The sequence below is a fragment of the Dendrobium catenatum genome, unplaced genomic scaffold (assembly GCF_001605985.2).
Source record: "Dendrobium catenatum unplaced genomic scaffold, ASM160598v2 fragScaff_scaffold_1539, whole genome shotgun sequence".
NCBI classification, from domain to species: domain Eukaryota; kingdom Viridiplantae; phylum Streptophyta; class Magnoliopsida; order Asparagales; family Orchidaceae; genus Dendrobium; species Dendrobium catenatum.
The window spans coordinates 584,906-608,366 of NW_021320001.1; the positions used below are offsets into that span (position 1 = coordinate 584,906).

A 23,461-nucleotide genomic window follows, 5' to 3' on the forward strand; every position below is an offset into this window, starting at 1 on the left:
ATGATAACTAGTTCCCTCTCTTTCTCTTGCATAAATCTGATATGCTGCCGCCCTCTGAGAATGTTGTTGGAATGGTTTCAACAATGACAGAACATTTATAATTAAATGATGCGAGGATTTGTTTTTTTTTTTAAATAATTTAAATATAATATTTAAGCTTAAAAATGAAGAAAATTTAATTGCATGTTGAATAGGATTAAAAAAAAGTCCAGAACTGTTAAAACGGAACGACTGCAAATTTGTTACTAATTCAGATTTGGTACTTAAAATGAACTCTCAAAACCTCATTCTATCCATCCAGTGTGATCTTGCCAAGACTGCAATTTAAAAAGGTGTAGCTTGCAAACGAGCTATATTTATGAAGTTATATGGAATGTAACCTTGTGCAAATGTAAGCTTATGAGTGAGCATGAGTTACCATATCTCAGGGTGTTATATGGGAAGAAAGAATAATCAATTCTGTTTTCATGGTATAATTGTGTTTGTATTCTCTTAAATGCTCAGAATATTAAAGAATATAGTGCTCTTTAAGAGAGAGAGAGAGAGAGAGAGAGAGAGAGAGTTGCAAGGTTTGCATTGTCTGGATTGTTTTGTCCCTTTTCATCCTACCCCTCGATAAGTGGGGTTATACTTTATATCATAAGGATGAACTAATCTGTCGTTTGTACATTTCATAAACTGCTCATTATCTCAGTCAACATGCTTTGAAATACATTGCAAGGGTGCTAAAACTGGGCCAAAGCCTGCAGCCTTTTGATTCTCTTCCTCTCTCCACCGGGCCATCACGTGAGCCAGCTTTTAGAAACTCATTTCTGCATCAAGATCTTGATTATCCTCCAAAAAACAGTCTAAAATGGAGTGTAATTTTAGTAGTAATAGATCTGGTGGGGGGTTTGTGACTTTGAGTGATCAAGTCATTAATAAGAGTACACGTTTTAGATATCTTGGGTCTATTGTTTAGAGTGATGGTGAAAAAGATGGGGATATTTTTTGTAGAATTCAAGTTGGATGGATGAAGTGGAGAAATGCATCGGGCTTATTGTGTGATAGAAAAGTACAACTCAAACTTAAGGGAAAATTCTATAAGACGGTGGTTAAACCTGTAATGTTTTATGGCACAGAATGTTGGTCATTAAAATAGAAGCGTAATATTAAGTTAAGTGTTATAGAGATGATGATGCACAGGTGGATGAGTGACTTTACTATTAGAGACATGATACAAAATGAGCATATACGTGAAAAGGTTGGAGTAGCTCCAGTGGCAGAAAGATTAGAGAGAGTTGCCTTAGATGATTTGGTCGCATAAAACAGTGGTTTTCTGATGACCCAGTTAGGAGAGTGGATGCATTAAATTTAACCTATGTTAAGAAAGGTGGAGGTAGGCCTAAGAAGACTTGGTTAAAAAATATAGAAATGATCTATATTTATTGGATCTAAATGAGAATTTAACTCTTAACTGAACACGATGGAGAAAAAGGATTCATGTAGCCAACCCCACGTAGTGGGATAGAGGTTTGATGTTGTTGTACTCTTTCATCTTTTAAGATTCTATCAGGACACGATTCTTTTTATCAACATGAAAAATATAAATTTGACAGAAGCACTCCGAACAATGCAAATCAATCAAATATTACAATTCTCCAAAATCAAAAAATCTCTACAACAAGTGAATGTTCAATTTGCCCCCATTGGCTCATCACTTCAACAATCCCATGCTTTCATGCATTCTATTGATAAGAAACTTGATACTTTGTGCATTGACTGGCCACCTACTCCATTCCATCATGATCCTTCTTCTTCCGTTGGCATCCTTGATTTCACCGATCGAATCCCTTCTCCACAATTGCCACAGTCTCCTACAAGTTTCTCTTTTGTTAAAACAACGAAAATTAAATTTACTCGCTTTAATGGATTCGACGTCAAAGCATGGACCTTTAAAGCACAGGAATACTTCTCTTTTCACAACACTCCTTAGTCCTGATTATCATTATGTTAGCATAGCTTCCTTTCATCTTGAAGGACCTGCAACTACTTGATACCCAGGGTTACTTATGAAAGCTCTTTCAACTTATTTTCCATCCCTCAATTTTGAGGACAAGATTGTGTTTCATGGCGATATGAGTGTTGAGCGACAATATATCCTTGTAGATTCAAGGATAATACGACAACAATATCAATAATGGATGAATAATTTAGAAAATTGGCATCAAGATAATGAAATATTTAAATTCTATCATAAAAGAAAAATAAGCAAATCTTCAAACATTGAGAGCACTACAACAACAGGCCGGCTACAACAACTCCTATTTCAATTTATTTCATTATTAAACCAGTCTCAAACCCATTGCATGTTCTTTTATTTTACTTGTATTGAACCAGTTGGTCTAACCTTATATTAAATCCAAAACCAATTTATATGTAAACATTATAAATAGATCCCAAAGGTTGGAATTGAATTTAGAAAATAAGATATATGATTTCTTCATTTCTCTTCTTGCCCTTTTTCTTCCTCAAGGAGTCCACACCTACTCAAAAAGTATCTTACCCCCTTGATGTAGATAAAAAAGCATAACTATTTTCACAACTCCTAATTTCCTTTTATTCACGGTCCTTTATGAGTCGTTTGTTGGAAGACTTTTGTTTCATTTGAACTTCAAGATTCAACTCAATCGATGTGGTTCTTTTAATTTAGATAGGGTTGTTGAGTCTAATTTTTGGTTTTTTTAATTGTAATTGAGGAAGATTTTTTATTATCTATAAGTACCCGAGTTATGCAAAAAAGATCAACTTATTTGGATTCTACTTGATTGTTACTTTAAATAAAATTCTAACGGGATACAATTCATTCAAGACTACCCCCAAAGCAATTGGAGATTTAAGATTTTTTGTTGGAACTTATATTCCTTTACTGGCGTGATCTAATTCTTTTATTCTGTGATATCTTATTGTTATTATATAGTTTCTAGTAATTGATTTGATTGTGTGATTAAATTTTTGTCAAATTTGGTACAATTTGGTTTTAAATTGTGGCATGATTTTTAAACAAACATATGGTTTAATTGTTTTTGGATTTCTTTATGTTATTTTTATAGCCGATTGTTAAATTATCATGATGTGGAACCAGGAATTATTTTTTTTAGAAATTAATAAGGTTTGTTGGAGCAATGATAAAAATAAATTTAAAGCTTCTCAAAATTGAAAACTCAAGAAATATCTAAGAAGTCAACAATGCATTAGGCAATCCGTTACAACTAAATTTGTAAGTTCCTTAAAATAACAACTTAAGCAAACGTAAAGAAATGATTAGTCAACTAGAATCCGACGGTTAACAAAGTAATCGTCTCACCATGAGGCTCAAAGTCACTCTTCTACTTCTAGGATTGTCGTAGGAAGAAGAACAGTACGAGAAACAAGATCACTCCAAGGTAGACGGCGTAGATGATCCGTAGTGATGGCGAGGGAAGCGGCGGTGGTGAAGGTGGGGAAGCGGGTGGATGTCCGTTGATGGTCCAGTCGTAGTCTTGGAATTGGTCATCTATGACGTCCACGAGAGTGGGAAGGATGCAGTTCAAATAATCTTCAACCGTGTCGTCGGAGCCAAATCCGACGTCGAAGAACGGTGAGGTGAATGTCTCCGTAGATGTCGAAAACCAATCTACTCTCAAGCTCGGGATCCGCCATTCATCATGGGAGATCGTGGCGAGCGGACGGGTGGATTAGGTGGAGATTTGAGAGACTAATGAGAAATCTCAATTTGAATTTCCCTTAGACAAAGTGGGAGGGAAATTAATTGGAGAATTCAAATTAATCCCATAATGGGCCACTGGTTTAAGAGGAATTAAGGAGTTAATTGGGTAGCAATTAATAACATATGAGAGAGATTGAGCTCAATAAATGGTCGACCACAAGAGAGGGTAAAAGGATTTAGAAATCATAAGTGAGTGGGGCCCATGTTACTAATCTAATATTTGAATAAATCTGAATTAATTCTAGGATTTTATGAGAGGGAAAGTTACCAAAATTTGAGGCTATCAATTAGAAATAATTTGAATTGATCATTCAAAATTAGATCCAATTAATATTGAAGCCTTAAATCAAGGAGCTAATTTTGAAAGCATTCAAGGACTCATGAAACAAATTGGAATTTCAAATTTTGAAATTCAAAGGAGGGGGAAGGGGGGAAATCAGCAGCCAAGGCAAGGGGCTGGGCTAGGGACGGGGGAGGGAGGCCTGCGGGAAGTGGCTGTCAGGGGCCAGCGGTCTGGTCGGTCCAGTAGGGACGGCGGCAAGAAAAATTTGGGGAGGAAGAGGGGTCGGCTGGATGGGGGAAGAAAGAATTGGATTAAGATGAAATTGAAATTGTCTGGTTTACTAACCTTGCACCACACCACCGGTAGAACTCACAAAGAGATCTATGACGATCTCCTCTTCTAGAACTCACAAAGAGATCTTAGAGATTTCATGAACTCACAAAGAAAACATATGAGAAAAATTTTCATTCATAAAAAATTATCCTCAAATACAAAGACTAGGCCTATATATAGGCCATCCGAAAATAAAAACCATAAAGGCGACATTGCCCTTGGGATACAATAAGCACTAACTCCCTCATAGGGGTACAAATGGAAAACATGAAATATAAATGACATGAATAAAATAAAACATCAAAAATAAAGACTATGAATCATAGTCGTCGCTCGAGGACCCCTCCGATGGTAAGTATGCCGAAATCTCCTATGGATGTCCTCATCATATCATCTATGCAAATTTGGTATAATTCTACTTCTCATTTAAAGGAATGGTCAATTTTCTAAATTAAACGTTTATGAATTGAGAGTTTGAACATATTTGCATGATTTTGTGCATTACATCATAGATCCATTAGGAAAACTCTAGACTATTGTGATGCCTAGTGAGTTTTAGTTGGTTGCCCTCAACTTAAAATTGAAATTTTGATTTTGTGTCAAGTTGAAAGTGATTTATTTTGAATCAATTTTTAAGCTCATTCAATCCAAATTTTTTAATTATATATATACTTGATCTCATTTTGAAACCAACTAATTTTGCGTTCGCCATCCTAAAACCAAAGCAAATCGATTTGTGTTTTGGGTAGACTAAAATTCAAGCAGTTATTGAATTGATTCGAACAGTATTTTTTTTAATTAAAAGAAAATATTTATAATTTTTTAATTAATTATGTCTATATAAATATTTGTTTTTATTATTAATTTCATATAATATTAACATGTATATAATTTGTTATATTTAAACTTATTCACTTACATTATATATGTGAATGCATGCATATGTGTGTGTTTATGTATATATACACACACCCACACTCAGATGAAAACATGTGGTGTTCTTATATGTATATTGATTCTATTTTAAATTTAAACCAAATTAATTTTGAGTGAGTTATTATTTAGCCAAGGCAAATTTGTTATGTATGTAGCTTATTTGCACAACCTGGCTGCAGTACATGTGGTTCCTTTACACCTCAATAGACACTGGATCACGTTTAATTTGTTTGAATAAATTATTAAATTCTGCTTGTTGCTAGGAGCCCTATACAAGTATGCAAAGTTAAGCAGGTTCCCTGTTCTAAAAAATTAGTTTCTTTCTTCTTACGTGTTGATAGATATCTGGACAAGTCGGCGCTCGACAACCAGCTAGATTTATTGGGCAATATTATCCTACTCTTCATACAGGAACTGCTTATATGCATCAAAATACTCAGCCGGTAAATCTGTATTATTTTTTTATGCGTATTTAAGTTTTACCAAATCAAAATGTGAACTCATAAAATGAGCATGCTTTGTGATGGGCTTTTTTTTTCTAGGTTATGGTTGGACGGACAGGCCAGCTCGTATATGTGCATCCCATTTCTCAAGTAAGAAATGAACTTTGAAGTAAACTTCTGCCTACAGATTCATTTTTTGGTTGTCTGCCTAAGCCTTTTTTTTTTTCATGCAATCAAAACTTAGCTTTTTTTTTTTTATGTATGAAGTTGCGGTGATTGGAATTTAAGATTAAAGAGTGTCGATTGTTTCACAATGCTTAAATTAAAATAAACGAGATACTTTGGAAACAGGGAAGAGAAAATGCAGCAACTTTGTCTGTATGATATTGACCTAGAGTTAAGGAAGTAAACCAAGCATTAACTGGACAACTAACAGCTGCTGAGCGCTGGACTTGTTTTCCTTATATTCGAACTAACCATGAAGAAGGGTTTCTTCTTACTGTAATCACTACCAAAATAACAATGTTTTAACTCAAATGATCAGTTGTTGTGTTATGAATATCAAACTTGTTGAATTTTGAAATAATTGACTAATGATAGAAATGAGGCGAATTCATTTAATATGTGATGTAGACAAGGGATATAGGGGACCCTATATTTCTTGAACACAAAAGACACACAAGAAGAACACAGACAAGAAAGCATGTTACTGATAATATGTTTGACTATGTAGATACTTGAAGCCCGCATAAACATGCATTTATGAATGAACATTATCAGAATGAGAGAAAGCAGGGACTAGAACAATCATCTAGAAGGTGTATGCCCTTCAATAATCATCTACAAGAGGGGTATCTTCTTGATGGTGATAGTGGTTAGGAGAATATATTTTTATCGAGTTTCATTTTATTAAGTATTTGATATTTAGATATGGACCAATTCACGTGTCAGTATCAAGGTTATGAAAAAGTACTAAAATTGCAAAAATATATAAAAGATATATGTTCCAATGTGATTTAGAAAAAGAAGACACTCATTACATCATATCAAAAGAACGATTAAAGTTTGTCCAGGTTGGTGAAGTTAATAGGTGCTTTATTTGTGCTATTTTGTTTTGTATGCTTTGCATGTGGGGCATGACCGAGAAACATATAAGACAACTATGAGGCCAATGTAAAAACTAAGGCAACTTTCTTTAAGGAATCATTTGTGACTAATCATAGGTGAGAAATGCTCATGCTACAGGATAAATTATTCATGTTTATTTTAGGAGGGAGTCTCAACACCCCAAGATAGGGAGGGAGTCCTTGCATCCAAAGAGGTGAGAACATAAATTTTAGTGCGTTGGCATCCCTAAAGTTATACATCTACGACACATTGAGCATGGCTCCAGTATGATACCTTGCTTTGCATATTGGGAGTGGGTGTAGTTCAAAAAGCACCATTAAAAGCCTTACATTCTGGCAAAAAAAGACAAAAAAACAACCCTTGATAACTTAAGTAAGGTGTACTCGGCATACATACATGTGAGCCACATATATTACATGCAACCCAAACTAATCCCAAATCATTTTCTCACGCGAGCTTGTTAACAAGGGAACCCCAACATGTGATCCCTGTTTCAATTCATATGCAGTGGTCCTTCTCTCCAACTTGAGGGGCCTTTTAGTCCCACAATGTTGTGTAGCAAAGGATCAAATTCTTTGTAAATATAATGACAACCGCTTGTGAAGATTCTAGGGCGATTGAAGGTGTATATGTGAAATTGCTACCTTAGTAATACTGCGAAAGTGAAAAACTCTCTGAGGTAAGTTCAAGTTAAAAACAATAAGTTACATTGGTCTTATGCTCTTATATCATCGCCTCAATATTGGTTGTCAGTTCAAGGGGGTTTCTCTGGTCCACATAGAGGTTAGATTTGTGGTGCTGCATACACTTATTCATCTGTTAGTTGTGCTGAGGTACCACAATGCTTTGCCAATTTCATATGGGTATGCTCTTCCTCGACCTTTCTTGGTTGATGGATTAATGTGAATATAGTTGCTGGCTCCTTAACGGGAGCGGCCTCCCTCGAAATTTCATCATCAGGAGGTTAGGAGTCATCATTGTTGACTCAGCCTTTATGAGGGTTACTCTTAAGGGTTACAAAGTAGGATTATCAAAATTCTTTGCGTAATCTAAAAATTATCTAGACTATCTGCATAATTAGTGCTATACAGATGTGTTATCAAATTCTCAGTACTAATTAGAACTAAAAAAAAGGATCAACACTTAAACACACAGCTCAATTACTTGTACAAACTACAAAGAACTTTGTCGGTGTTGAAACATTGTAGAACTAAAGGGATTTAATTGAATTCAGGAGGTTTATTAAGGCTCCCCCTGGCTTCTCTTTGCTTCAAAAAGAATGAAAAAGCATGAAGATTCCACACAAAAAAATGCATCTCTCAATAGATATCATAAATGATATGTTTAGTCAGTGTGATCCATGCATAATCATACATCCCAAAACTAAGAAGCAAAAAGATTTGTTCGTAATTACACAGGTTAATCAATAGTTACGTGCATCAAGGCAGGGAGCACTCTTTCTCCTCATTCATAATCACACAACTCAAAAATTTATTAAACCAGTTCAACTTCGAGCCAACTTAGCTCGATGTTAATTGATTAGCTCGATGTTAATCGATTTTGAGTTGGCTCAAAGTTAGATCACTCGAAATCAATTCTTTTTAATTTATATATAATTTATTTTGTTTCCATAACTACATATTTTTAATATTTATGTATGTGTATACACATGTATAAAATATTAAAAATATGCATATATTTATATGTCAAGCTGATCCTGAATTGGCGCGATTCAATCTTAAGCCCATCTCAAAAATTGTATTGAGTCAAACTCATTTGATGCAATTAAAGTTTGATTTGAGCTAAAAATTGATTCAATCTTCAAGCTAAAATTTCAACCCTACAAGCAACAATTGGGAAAAAAATTAACTTCATGGATTTGAGTATATCCCTTAGTTAACAATTGATCCAATAATTAATAGAGCCATTAGGATGTAATTTAGCATTAACAATCCATTGTCCATTGTTAAATCTCAGTCATCGCTTAACCCTTGATGTCACGACTAGCATGGGGACCTATGGGAGTCTTAACTTGATCACGCTATTAAATCTCAGCCGTCCCTTGACCATTTGTCCCACGACCAATATTGGGATTCTATTAAACCAGTTCAACTTCGAGCCAACTTAGCTCGATGTTAATCGATTTTGAGTTGGCTCAAAGTTAGATCACTCGAAATCAATTCTTTTTAATTTATATATAATTTATTTTGTTTCCATAACTACATATTTTTAATATTTATATATGTGTATACACATGTATGTATAAAATATTAAAAATATGCATATATTTATATGTCAAGCTGATCCTGAATTGGCGCGATTCAATCTTAAGCCCATCTCAAAAATTGTATTGAGTCAAACTCATTTGATGCAATTAAAGTTTGATTTGAGCTAAAAATTGATTCAATCTTCAAGCTAAAATTTCAACCCTACAAGCAACAATTGGGAAAAATTTTTCAAAGTATTTAACTTCATGGATTTGAGTATATCCCTTAGTTAACAATTGATCCAATAATTAATAGAGCCATTAGGATGTAATTTAACATTAACAATCCATTGTCCATTGTTAAATCTCAGTCATCCCTTAACCCTTGATGTCACGGCTAGCATGGGGACCTATGGGAGTCTTTAACTTGATCACGCTGTTAAATCTCAGCCGTCCCTTGACCCTTTGTCCCACGACCAATATTGGGATTCGTGGGAGGATCACTTGGATCACGCTCATCTCCTTCCATATTCGGGTGGCTGATTTAGGAAGGATTATGTTAGGGTAATTATGTATGATTTTGTATTTATTTTTTTCTTTATTAAGATATCTTGTATAGATCTATAAATAGGGATAGTTTTATATAATGAAATTAAAAAGCACTTTTCCTCTCTAATTCTCTGAATTTAACTTGATATCAGAGCCAGATTCCCACCATTGATCTTCATTGCATGAATTATGAGAAATACATGTTTTCAACACCGGCCTTCATTGCCAAAATTCTAAGGAATACAGGTTCCCACCATCGGTCTTCATTGTCAGAATTTTTGAGGAATACAGGTTCCCACTATCTGCCTTCATTGCTATAATTCTAATGAATGTTGATTCCCACCACGAGCCCGAATTGTCATAATTCTGAGGAATACGGGTCCCACCACCTGCCTTCATTGTCGGAATCGATAGGATATCCGAATCAAAGGAAGCGGAGAGGAGTAAGCGACCTTCATTATCATTGGATATACTAATCTGTATTTGTGAGTCAGCATTTCTGCATACCCACATGATTAGGCATCTTGGTCTAAAAACCAAATTATAACCTCTATCTTCTAAACAAAAAATGGCCTCCTTATTCTTCATATGCATTGAGATCGGATGTCATGGTTTTAAAAGCGACTAGGTGTGTTAGATGGTAGCGCTTTCTAGACAGGACAATAAATATAAAGGTTGAGTTAGTTATGCCTCATGCGAGGTGTAGTTTGTAAGTATATTGCAATCCGTTATACTTAGGTTCGAGGTATTATCCATCAGTAGTCCTCACTTTAGTTCTATGGTCCGAGATAGTGGTTGATTTCAATCATCTTATAAGCTCTCATCTTTCGGGCATTTTCTCCAACATGTGTGGTTGGATTGTAAGCCCCAACAATTTAAATAAAAATTATCAACTTAAACAAAAAGTATATTCTAAAATGTAAAGTCCAATATAGGATAGTTTTGAGTACCTCTGAGTTTTCCTCTCATAATCAAGTACTCATACTCTTCCTCCCCTTGGCTCTCATTCCAAGAATTTTGATCAAAGTTGATCCCTCTTCCTTTGAAATTCCTAATGATCAAAACTCTTTAAACAAGAATTTTATGGATTTTAAAATAATCAAAACTTTAGCCAATGTCTTGATGATTTACAAAAGAAAGAAAACTACGAGTTTAATCAAAAGTATTCTCAAGTGACAAATGCTTGAGATGTAATTAATTATAGGGGCTTGCCTCTATGGGCATCCGTACCATGGTTTAAAATTGCGCAATATGAGGCTCGCCTTGAGGCCCGTCTTTGCGCAATTCCAGTAAAAAACGCCTCGAAGCTTACGCATCGAGTTTTTTTTATGAGGCTGTGCACCTCAACTTGGTTGAGGCTCGCCTCGCCTCTCTGGCATGAGGCTTACGCCTCACGCTATATATATTAAAACTTATATAAATCTTGAAGTAAATGCCCGATATTGAACTCTATAGGAGAGGAGGAAGGGGAGATAGCAGTTCTTCATAATGATGATTCAAATGAAGAACCCCTTAGTGATGACAGTGCTGATGACTTATGAGTTCTTATGTGATATGTCATTGCTATTTAATATTTATTTTTAGAAATTGGAATTATATGTTAATGAAAAGAATACTGGGATTTGAGAAAGATAGAATTTTGAGTTGAACTATATTTCATGTTGTCTTATTATTGGGATATTTTGATTTCACTTCATATCTTATGTTTTTTTTTTATGTTTTATATTATTCACTCATTAGTATATAAAAAATTTATCATTTTATGTTTACGCGATCTTTTGATTTTGAGGCTTACGCCTCAAAACGCCTTGAGGCTTACGCCTCGCCTCACGAATGAAAAACGCCTCGATACCCAAATATGCAATTTTAAACATTGATCCGTACCACACAATAAAATAAACTCTGCTCAACCAAATATTGAATATGGGAATCTCTATTAAAATTATAAATTTAGTTATAAAATCCATAAGAAAATGATATTTTTGTCCTCCAGTATAATATATCATTTTTCTTATGCCGTGCTCGATCACAAAATATGCAATCCGTTGAGGATGACAAAATTTCTCAACACTTATTTGACAAAATTATTTATTGGTAATGGTGCTCTATTAAGTGATTATAGCAAAATTATTGTTGTTATATTTCAGGGGAAACCTGACACTTTGATACATAAAGTAATGAATGCTTCTAGTAAAAATCAGGAAGCTTCCCATACATTATCTGAGCGGTTCCTTTCTGACGACTCACCTCAGGGATCTACACATTAGGAAGGTCAAATTTTCATCCTGAAAAATCAGTTGCTGTTGCAGACAGATCTTCTAAACCAGTGACAAATAATGGATCTTTTTAGAATGGGAATGGTGATTCCATGGCTGCAAAGCAAAAGGCTGAATTTTGCCATCATAGTGGTAAATTTAGAGTTAATACTGAGCATAGCTTGGATTTAAGTGTAATAAAGCCTGATAGAAAGTTAGATCTAAGTTCTCGCAAAGGAGAAAGGAATGCTTCACTGTAGTTGTCAATTAACAATGATCATTATGAAGTTGGTAATAAGAAAAAAGCTAGGAGTAATTCTGACAAAAAGCTTCAAAGTAATAGAGGTAGAAATGGATCTCAAAGAAAAGTTAGAGTGACATTCTTAGAAAACAAGCAAACTGTTGGCACTTAGAAGCCGAAAGGTGTTAAGCATACTGAGGCTGGAGAAAAATAATTGAATTTAAAGGAAGTTCTCTCTTCCCAAAAGTCTACAATGAAAGATTTGGTTAAAGATCATTACCATGTTAAAGATACTGGTAAAACAAAATCAAGATGGATGTGTGCTCAGGGCATACAAGAGGATTTTGGACCACTGAAGTGTACGGAAGGCTTCGATGATACAATTGTTGGTTCAAAGATAAAAATTTGGTGGCTAGATGATCAGAGGTTTGATGATGGCATTGTTGATTCCTTTGATTAAAGTACAGGAATACATAAAATTTTGTATGATGGTGATGTAAAGATGTTGCTCCTAAAGAAAGAGCAATATGAGTTTATTGAAGGTGAAACCAAGATGCATGGGGTGCAGGAAAAGGATTAAACCGATGCTGCAGTCATTCTTATCAAGGGACTTTATAATAACTTTCTGGGACTGATTACCAAGCTGTGAATGATAGATCTGCAATCTCCAGCTTTAGGGGAAGTGTTAAATCTCAGCCGTCCCTTGGCCCTTGATACCACGGCCAACATGGGGACCTGTGGGAGGGTTACTTGGATCACGCTGTTAAATCTCGGCCGTCTTTTGGCCCTTGATCCCACTGCCAGCACGAATATGGGAGGCTCACTTGGATCATGCTGATCTCCTTGCATATTCGGTTGGCTAATTTAGGAAGGATTTTTTTTAGGAAAATTATGCATGATTCTGTATTTATTTGTTTCTTTATTAAGATATCTTGTATATATCTATAAATAGGAATATTTTTGTATAATGAAATTAAAGTCTTTTCCCTCTCGAATTCTCTTAATCTAACATACATAAATAGGTTAACCCTTAGAGGAGATGTAACCAAATCTCACGCATGAGAACGCTCATTTGTTTGCCAAAAACATGCTTTCAATTAGCTTTATGGAGGGCCTTCTTGTATGCCCTAGCAATAGAGGAAGTAGACAAAGTCAAGGGAATCCAATGAAAGAAAAGATTGTGATGATCAAGGGATATAAAAGGTTCTAGTGGATGTTTAGTATTTTGTCATTTGCCTTTGTAGAGATCAAAAGAAAAATATAGATTTGAGGGGTCAATGATATTCAGATGTTTAGCCGTGGTAGACGAGATAAAGGGTGATGATGGATAAGGCCAATGGGTATAAACCTGTAAGGTAGGAGAAGTGGGCATCTGGGTAAAGGTTATGCGGATAGTTTTCTCTCTTCTTTGCTGTCTTTTTCAATCTGCATTCTCATTAAAAGAAACGAGTGCCAACCATATTTTCAAATACTGCTGACTTTAGACAAAGTTTCTAACCATTCAATCTTTTTCATGTCTTGACATTTATTAATTAATCTTGATCCAAAAATAATTTTCTTAGAAATTTTCCAAAATATTTGTAAGCTATTTGATATCTTATTTGCATGATTCTTCAACTTAACACAATGTAAGGGGCAGAAAATTTGGGTTAGTCTCAAGCAGTCAGTACCTCTTAGGTTTTGTTTGGGACAGTCTTTAGACTTTTTTTTTTTTTTGGGAAATTAGCCAAGAAAAAGCAATGTCTATTTGGATGATACTTTTTCACTATTTTTTTTTCTATAATTTTGCCTTATTAAACTGCTTTTGAAAAAAATATAATAGAAATTGTAGGTGGAAAAAATAGGTTTTTTAATAGCAAATGTAGAAAAACATACCGAATTATTCTTTTTTGTTTAATATGAACACAGCCAGCTTGCTGATGTAATAAAAATATTATTTTTTATAACTTCCTGTTTGGGGTTTTCATTTGGTTGGTTTAGTCTATATATATATATATATATAGGCTCAGTGTTGAAGGAGAGGATCACTTCAGCACTCTGTGGGAAATTGGCAGGTCAAGAAAGGAAACTGTGTATAGGTGGATGCATAAATGCTTATTTTCTTATTGAAAATATTCAAACTGAACCCAACAAAGCCGAACTAGAAACTGAACACAGATTCTATATGGATGTAAAATCAAAACAGAACCTTATAATATGTTGCCAAAGAAACTGATTGAATAGAATCGATTTGGCATTACTTGGTTCTTCCATTCACTCCAATTATAACACCTCAGCTTCCCTTGCACACTTTCGAGGATCATCTCTCATGTTCACTTTTTTTATTTTTTTTATTTTTCCTCTTTTGTATTCTTATGTTTATTAACTCCATCTGTTGTCTTAGGATCCAATGCAAGGAACCGCGGTTCTATCACAAGGATGCCCTGTGTTAACCCCTTGCCATGCCAATATACCAAAACTTCAAGGTATTTGTTTTTTTATTTTTTAACCATTTACCTTCTTTTCTCTAAGCTTGTAAATATTTTCTCTCAAATAAGAAATTATTTTACTATATTTACAACATCTAAATCTGTTTTAGCTGTTGATAATTGTAACGTCATTTTATGTTCAGGTTCTAATGCCCAGTCCTTGCAATTCTGTATGACACCTCCCCTTGTAACTGCTGCTCCTGCACAGCCTTTTGCCATACCCAATCCTATTCCATTCTCATCGCTGGTTCCTGCCATTCGACCTATAACAGTGCCAGGTGGAAATGGTTACTTTGGAAGCAAATTTCAGTGACCTTCCAGCTTTCTTTAGTTATATTTTGTGGCATTTTTACTTGGTTTCATGTATTTCTCCAAGTGCCTACTTGAATCTTTGCTAATTTTTATATCAAGCTCTCCTTAATAGCATTTGCTATAATAAGTGTGGATGGCTACCAAAGTATTTGTATGATTCTTCAACTGAATACTTTCTGATAGTGATTTTAAATGGAATTTATTGCTTTTTTCCCCTTTTAATTTTTTTTTTCTTTTAATTTTTCCCTGTTAAACCTATCTGCTTAGCAGGAAATCTGGTTAAGTGATATCTTTTTCTCAAGTTTTCTCATGATTTCACTGTGATATAGAACCGGATCTACCTGCAGAACAATGAAATGGGTCACGAACCTGATGTTAGTGGTTAATCCAGGCCTTTCATCCATGCACTAAGATTTTTTAAAGGGTGAAAGGAAAATAGTTAGTAGTGATTATTTAAATGCTGCTATCTAGTTTAAGAAACCCGAGCAACCAGAGTAAAGCTCAATATTCTGGAGTATAATTTGTGTTTTTTTTTTAAGGCTTGGTTTTAGGGTGGCTATTTCTCTCAATTTCTATTCTTTGTGTCTATTTGCTGTTGTGAGCCATTAAATTCCTCTTTTTTTTAGATATGTTCTACCCATTTGACCTTGATTAGTTGTAAAACACGTAGTAGGTGGTGTTTTTAGTGATATTTTAGGCTTCGTTTGGGACTACTTTCTTCCTACTTCTTAGAGCTGCTTTTTTACTTTTCAGTACTGAAAAACTGCTTTAAGAAGCAGTAAGAAAGCCGTTCCAAACGAATCCTTAATCAATTGTTTTGTCCTAGAGTGGAAGGATATTTTGACTGTCACAGAACAGTGCAACTTTCTTTTTGTCTTTTTTGTATATTTCTCTCAAAAAACTTTTAAATCAAGTAATCTTTTTGCTAGCTTCAGTGGCTGCGTACAGTCAACTTGGATGAAGTGCTTGTTGCATGTCATGGTTGTGAATAAGGCCGAGGATGATATCCTTATGGATGGCACAATTTGTTTCAACATTTTCTAGAATATATTATGGCTTTGAGGCTTAGTTAGCCTAGGTATCCTCGACTATCTCAACTATGATGGTTGCTTGAATAAGGCCGAGGAGTCCGGCCTGCCCTCAGAATAAAGCTCTTATTTATTCCTTTATTTTTCTAATCAAGGTGAAATTTTTGTAATCCAATTGGATCAACATATGTAAATCATTCATAATAAAAATGAAATTTGCCATGTTTTTAAAGATCTTATCTCTTTCTATTATGATCAAGTTGTCACTTTTTATGTGATCATTGTGTTTTGCGTTGATATGGTCATTACATACATACCTCATATTTGATTTTAAAGTTCATTATGTGATTTTATTAGACTTATTAAAATAGTATATGTTCTCATGCTAAAACTTTCGTAGCCAAAAAAATGCAAAGCATTTGTCTAGTTAATATGATAATCATATATATACATAAACACGTTCGATCTGTACAATTTGTGGAGTTAGGCTCCATTTGATCCGAATGGGTTTGATCCGTCTTATTATCACTAGTATGTCATAAGAATTACTAGCAGGGCCAAGAGTTGACTCACACAACCAAAGAATGTAGGAGCATTTGTTCTTTCTATGGGAGACTTATGTTGTTAGCATTGACATCCCTTATTAATGGATCCTTTATGCCAATGTATGCTTCACTATAAATGATATATTAACATTTGGCGGGTTATGGTGTGAGATTGGGCCTCATCAAGTTCGATAGCTCATATGGAGAACTATCGAGGATATTAGTATGTATCAGCTCGTCATACCCCGACTGCATTCATGGAGTTTGTCACGCATGGTCGCCTCTCAAAAGTCAAAGCAAAAGATGTCTCCCTAATGATGGAAAATTGAGTGCTCGACAATCCCACATGACAACTACACCTTTCTAGATTGATAACATTCTCTTCCATAAGTTTATGTAGTTCTTACTCTTAGCCTCAATTTGCCCTTGCACATTGTTTTGTGGATGATTAATAGAAGATTACTGTATATCAAATCTGTAACTCCTATAAAGTTGGATCAGCATTTTGTTGATGATAACATATTAGATGCAAGAGGTGGGTCAAACTTCATGATTATCTCCTACTTGAGGACTTTGATTATTATTTTATTGCTCGCCTTGGTTAAATCACTCACTTATACCTATTTCATGCAGTAGTTGAGCAGTCCCAACAAGATTTGCTTTGGACTATTTTGGCATGGAGTGTGCCAAAAAGTGCATCTCCCATCTGGAAAATGATTGGAGATTGGTATTTGATGTCTGCTCCTTGTTAAAGCAATATGGAATGTAGGTGTGGGCTTGGCTTAACTTGCACCACCTTGCAAACTCGAAGGCACTTTTTATAATGGTTAACCAAAAGAACCCTTGCTGTTGCATCTTCTTAGCGAGAATCTAGCCAATTGAATTGCTTCCTCACTTGTCGGAATATATCTCCCCCAAAATTTGTTTGATTCAACTGGTGCCTGACACCAAAGATTTCTAATTCCAGAAATTTTTGCACTAGAAAGTCGTTTTAGAAAGCAACAAAAAAACTGTCCTAAATGAAGCCTTAGTTTGGTTGAAATCACTTTACTTAATTATTAATGGTTTAAAATGCTAACCGAATGATGCAAGTGATAATAACACCTTGTGGGCATGTAAGTAAATGCAAACTCCCTTGTAATTCTCATCAGAGGCACCACTAGTGCTGATTATCCAGGCTTCGTCAAGCAACACTGGGCAATCTTGGAACTCTTCATCTTTCACGAGTGACTCAGAAATAAAATTCATCAAGACTCTTGACTTTATGGTCGATCAAGGAATATACTCAATATCTTATCAGTCAAATCTATAGATTATTTTATTAGCTACTTGAAGAGCTTTTGTTTTTATAAAACTTTTTGAATAAGTTGATTGATTATGACTAGAAGCAGATGGGTTTGGAAATACATCTCAATAGTTGGATAGATGTCTTAATTCTTAGAAAATGAAGGCCTTAGACTTGCACAGTTGAAAAATAATTTTGCTTAGCCAAACAGGCTTATTAGTTAGCTTCTCGACTTCCTTGATTAACTGCAACAAGAGGATATTCAACATTGCTTGAATTTTGTCAGGATTTGTGGAGATTTCAGCCAGTGATCATTACACCAAGGAACTAGTCAGACTTGATGATAGAAGACACTTTGAAGGATCCAACATCATTTGAATTTCTAGGAGATAGCAAATATTTTTGATAGGCCCTCTAGATGCTTGGTTGGTGACTTGCTCTTCACCAACAAGTGATTAAGTTATCCGCGATTCCCTAACAAGTGGCATATGCATTCTTTAGGAGTTATACAATTTGAATGTGAGTTGTGTTGTTGATAAAGATTCTTCCATTGGATGCGGTAAGCGTCGAAGGTGTAAATCTAGACAGTAGTTCTGTTTATATGGTTTTTCCTTCGTTGGTTGTTACCATTCTATTATGACGTTTTCCCTTGGATCTGTGGATCTCTACAGTTGTGGTGCTTGATCGTTTTTGCTCTCTTGGTTGCGAGTTCGGTTGGCTTAGTGCCTATATTGTGGGTGTTGTTTTTTGTGGCGGCTGTGCTTCTCGGTTTGGAGCCTTATTTTTGTGATCTGGACAATGATGAGGATGCATTCTGCACGCTTCTTGGTTGGCATTGGCTTGCTGGCAACCTTGGTGGTTCACCTTACGGGATGGTGCTTGTTTCATTTGTGATTTGTCTCTGATTGTCTTGTGACTTGATGCCTCCAATGGATGGTCCTTGTCGGCCGGCCGGCTGGTTGCAGGATGAGCCACCTGAGTCTGACAGTTCACTATGCGACCTCATAATGCCTTATTTTAGCTCCTTTTGGAGGTTCTTTTCTCTAGCATTGTATTTTGGTTTTTGCTTTTTGGGCCTTCGTTGTAATCTGTTTTTATTGAATGAAATCTGGGCTTGCCCCTTTAAATATATATTTATCTCATGGTCAACAACTATTGAAGCTACCAATATGCTAATATCTAGGAGTGGTGTAAGCGTCCAACATTGCAGTTCAAAATTGTATCCGAATTTAACTCAATATGGGTTCAACCCCATTTTATAAATTAAATCGGCAAAAATTGGTATGCGACCAACCCAAATAATATGCCATAGTTATATCTCTTGTATAAATTAAATTTAACATTTATAAGGCCACAAATGAGCTGTGACGCGCCTAAAATTAGATGAGTTATTATGCGCGGACACCGAATTTCATTCAGAGCCCAATAATAATATGCCATGTCACCTCCTGCTCGGTACTGCGGCTCGATACCGAGCTCGGTACTGCGGCTCGATACCGAGCTCGGTACTGCTCGGTACTGAATAATGTGGCTGCACCTGATTCGTCTCTTGACGATAAGCTATGCCTGACAAAATAATCTCTCATAAAATTAAGGCTTGCATATTTAATGCCTTGCCTACCTGCATTTTATGCATCTGACATTTCATGATGCCTTTTATTTCCAACTGCTAGTAGTAGTCATAAATGCGGCTATCGTGCTGCCTTTTTATAATTAGTAAGTGATTAAGTAATCCTGACATATTTAATGCATTCAACATTTCGAATACTTTATGAATACGTATGTATGATGCCACTTTCTTCTTCGGTAATGGCGTTAAGTGTATTAAAAGGTATGGTGAGCACCTGATTAGCCAAACACTATGTTCCTTCTCTAAACCTGCATTCATTATATTCGTCAGTACTGATGTAAGTTGCATGCGTATGGTGATAGTTAATCTCTACCTGTGTGAATTAAAAGTGATATGTCACCAAAAATTCTGTCTTGTTCGGGCATGAATCTCGATGCAAATTTTAATTAGAAACTTCCATAATTAAAATCAGGACTTTGATTTCTATTTCCAGCAAGTTTATAGTCAAATTGTACATCTCAAGGAGATGAACCAACGACATCAAATTTGATTAAATCTGAGTCCAAATGAGCCTAAATCAAGGGTCCACAGCATATTTGGAGGGTTCAAAGCATTAGTTGGATAACCAACTAATCGTTGAATATGGCATGCTTATAGTCGAATCCAGTGGCTCGACGAGACGAGTCCAACGAACCCAAGATCGTTCAATTCTGACATCATTAGAGCACTTAAATGCTCGATAAACTCTCCATGATCAAGGAAATCAATATAGGTCATCTGATTAAACACTCTCAACATGACTTTGATCCTCCCCATATTTACAAGTTATGCCACTTTAAAAAAAAATTAATAGGCCCCCATTCTTCACATGAAGGGGGAGGAGAAAGAAGGAAGAGAAGGGAGGAATTTGGGAGCCAACTTGCCGTGGACCACCACCGGAGTTCTTCCCGATTTTTGCCCGTTCGTCGACCACTGCCAGATTTCTTCTCAACTTCCGCCCGTTCGTCGACCACCGTCGAAGTTCTTCTAGACTTCCACCCGTTCTTCGACCATCGTCGGAGTTCTTCCTGACTTCCGCCCATTCGTCGACCATAGACGGAGTTCTTCTTGACTTCATTCCGTTCGTCGATCATTACCAGAGTTCTTCCAGACTTCCACCTGTATGTCGACCATCGTCGGAGTTCTTCCCGACTTTCGCCTGTTCGTCAACCACCGCCAAAGTTCTTCTCGGCCACCGCCAGACTCCTGTCCATTCGTCAACCACCACCGATGTTCTTTCCGACAATCTCCGGACTTCCACCTATTCGTCAACCACCACTGGAGTTCCTTCATATCATTGTCGCCCGCTAACTACGGTCTTTTCGACCTCCGTCACCAAACTACTATCATCTTGACCTCCATCGTAAAACTACGGTCTTTTCGACCTCCGTGGCTAGATTGTGGTCCTTCCGACCTCCATTGTCGAACAACGGTCTTTCTGACCACTATCATCCGCCGACTACGGTCTTTCCGACCTCCGATGTCAGATTATGGTCCTTCTGACCCCTATCACCTGAAAATGATCTTTCCAACCATCGTTACCCGTCTACAATTTTTCGAACCGTCACCCATTTATTATGGTCCTGCTGGAAAACAAACATGTCAATGATGACTCTTTTCCACCATGTAATGTACTCTTTATGATATATAATTGCTACATCAATTTAAAGCCTCCCCCCACCCCGACCTCCCCAAGGAATTGTCTCAATTGTAATCGACTGCAAACACTAGTGGATTTATTCAAACCGGGCCAGGCCTGCGATTTTCCCCCATTTTAGGGGTTTCCACGTAAAAATTCTGGTGCCTCTTATGAACGCTCAACTTACTTATTTATCTATTTATGTGCTGGATCTTCGTATAAAACTAAGATGCTAAATTACATCACTCTCTACCGCCACAAATTTTTCGTGACGCAACAAAAAATATAGCCATATGCTTGTTTTATCGCCACTCTTGGCTTCTATCGAAGGTTTACTTAATCATTTTATGAGGCCTTTGCTTTGCATGATAAGATTTCGAACTAACTGCATTAGCATCATAAGTCTTGGCGATAGACGGAGCTCAAAATGCTAAGCAGTTTGATGTTCTCTCATCGCAACTTTGTATTGCTCACTGGTGCCATTGGTCCATTTTCCAACGTTTTTTGAGCCTTAAAATTTATAAATATGAAGTGAGTTATATTAAAAAATCATATTGAGTTGAAATCTTGTAAGATGTGTTTCTATGTAATGAAAATGAAGCTTTGTGACTTTCTCATATTAGGATTTTTTATGAATTCACTAGAAATATTGTTTGTATCTCTTTTTATATTTTTATTCTAAGGGTTAATATTACTATTACTTTATAATTTATGTTCATTGTCCATGTCATGAATAGCCCCCACCTTTTGTTGATATAATTAGGTCAGCTATTGCCATCGAGTTTGTGTTTAGCTTTGCTAATTAGTTTTAAAGGGGCTCCATGACTAAATTGGTTAGGGAGTTTGGCTCAATATGAGATGGGCCAAAATAGGTCTCGATTAGGTTTGGTCTAGTTTAGAATATCCGGTGTATTTATGTATGTTAAAGAGGCATGGGATGTGCGGCCTATTGAGATGTCTAAAGACATCTAGATCAAGGATGCTAGTATGCTAGGAGGGACAATTGAGTTATGGGAGGACCCACTTAAGGAGGTTAGTAAGACAACCATCTTGAATAAGTTATTAATGGGTGAATTCTGGCTCAAGCTTCTAAGCAAGTCAAAATTTCGGCCAAAATATTATTACATCGAAGTAAAATTAAAGAATTCTCCTCATAAACTCTCTTTCTTTGAATTGTTCTACTATAACTTGATTCAGCTCACCCTTCTCAACTAGGTTTTTGTTGATTATTTCTTTGGGAATGTTGAGGAAGGAAATATAAATATGATATGCATAAGATTCGAAATGATGATATTGAAAATAAATTCTATGATATTTATCAATTAGGCTAGCTAAAACTCATAATTCACTAAGAGATTAATTAATAAAACCTAACTTTTCTCTCATTATTTACCATTTTATCTAGCAAAATATTGATATGTTTCTAATTGGATTCAACATAAATAATCATTGCATTGATTGCTAAGCATTTAATAAAGAATGAATGCATTTGAGCAGCTTAGTTCATATAGTTTAGGGTCTAATTGGATTAAAAAATTCTTGTTAACATCACTTAAAGCATATAATTTATTCTCCAACATCATTTGATTATTCTTTAATATGAACATGTTATTCTTGAGGTCCCTAATAACTATAAAAAAACTACTTCAACTAATCAAAGGAGGTTGTGAACTCATTTATATTTTGTCATTTATGCACCTCGTCTACTTATTTTTATTTAGTATGGAAACTTGAACGTTAATTCATAACAATAATTTGACATAAATTAACATTTAAAATTTAATGCTCTACATTTAACTTACGTGCATATTGTAACTCAACCAACCTAACTTCCTTTGTGCTCTCCCGAAGGTACTCCGCACGTCTTTTCCCTCATTTTGGGATGCCATCATTATAAACCACTACTAAAATGATTTGATATATCCAGTAATAATGTAATGGGTCGAGGCTTTCTTTTTCAAATCATTTCCTTCAAAATGCACCATATCATTATTTAGCACTTGTAATGTCTTCTTTCATGATAGCCTTCCATATAGGTATTCAAAGAATATTTTTTTTCTTCTTCAAATAATGCAAGCATTTCTATACAAAAATACAATGCTTTTAGGATTGGACAAAACATCATATACAAGAAAAGCAACTCAAATGATTATGATACTTGTAATGTATCATAAGTCTATCACTAAGAAGATCAAAAGTTTGAAACTATGTAATAATTTATCCATCACAATCCTAACTCTATATATGATACTAGTAGTATGATATCTCTCTATAGGTATGATTAGCTAGAGCGTCTACATACTTAACAAAGTAACTCAAATGATTGATACAAAATAAAGAAGAAATTTTATTAGAATCTCATTTGAATAAGCTCGAACCGCATTCAAATAATATGTGAATCCTATTTGAAGCTCATTTGAATTATGTTAGAACAATGTTTGATCGTATTTAAA

General features: G+C 35.4%; 1 protein-coding gene across 1 annotated transcript in view; it reads left to right on the forward strand.

Moving 5' to 3' along the window:
• LOC110099289 overlaps window positions 1-15,106 on the forward strand; it is a 41,205-nt gene extending 26,099 nt beyond the window's left edge. The window contains exons 10-13 of the mRNA XM_020826386.2: window positions 5,642-5,743; window positions 5,843-5,893; window positions 14,506-14,587; window positions 14,734-15,106. Coding sequence (XP_020682045.1) covers window positions 5,642-5,743; window positions 5,843-5,893; window positions 14,506-14,587; window positions 14,734-14,903 — 405 coding nt within the window. The 3' untranslated portion in view covers window positions 14,904-15,106. The remainder of the gene's footprint in view (window positions 1-5,641; window positions 5,744-5,842; window positions 5,894-14,505; window positions 14,588-14,733) is intronic.
• Window positions 15,107-23,461: the final 8,355 nt, after the last annotated feature.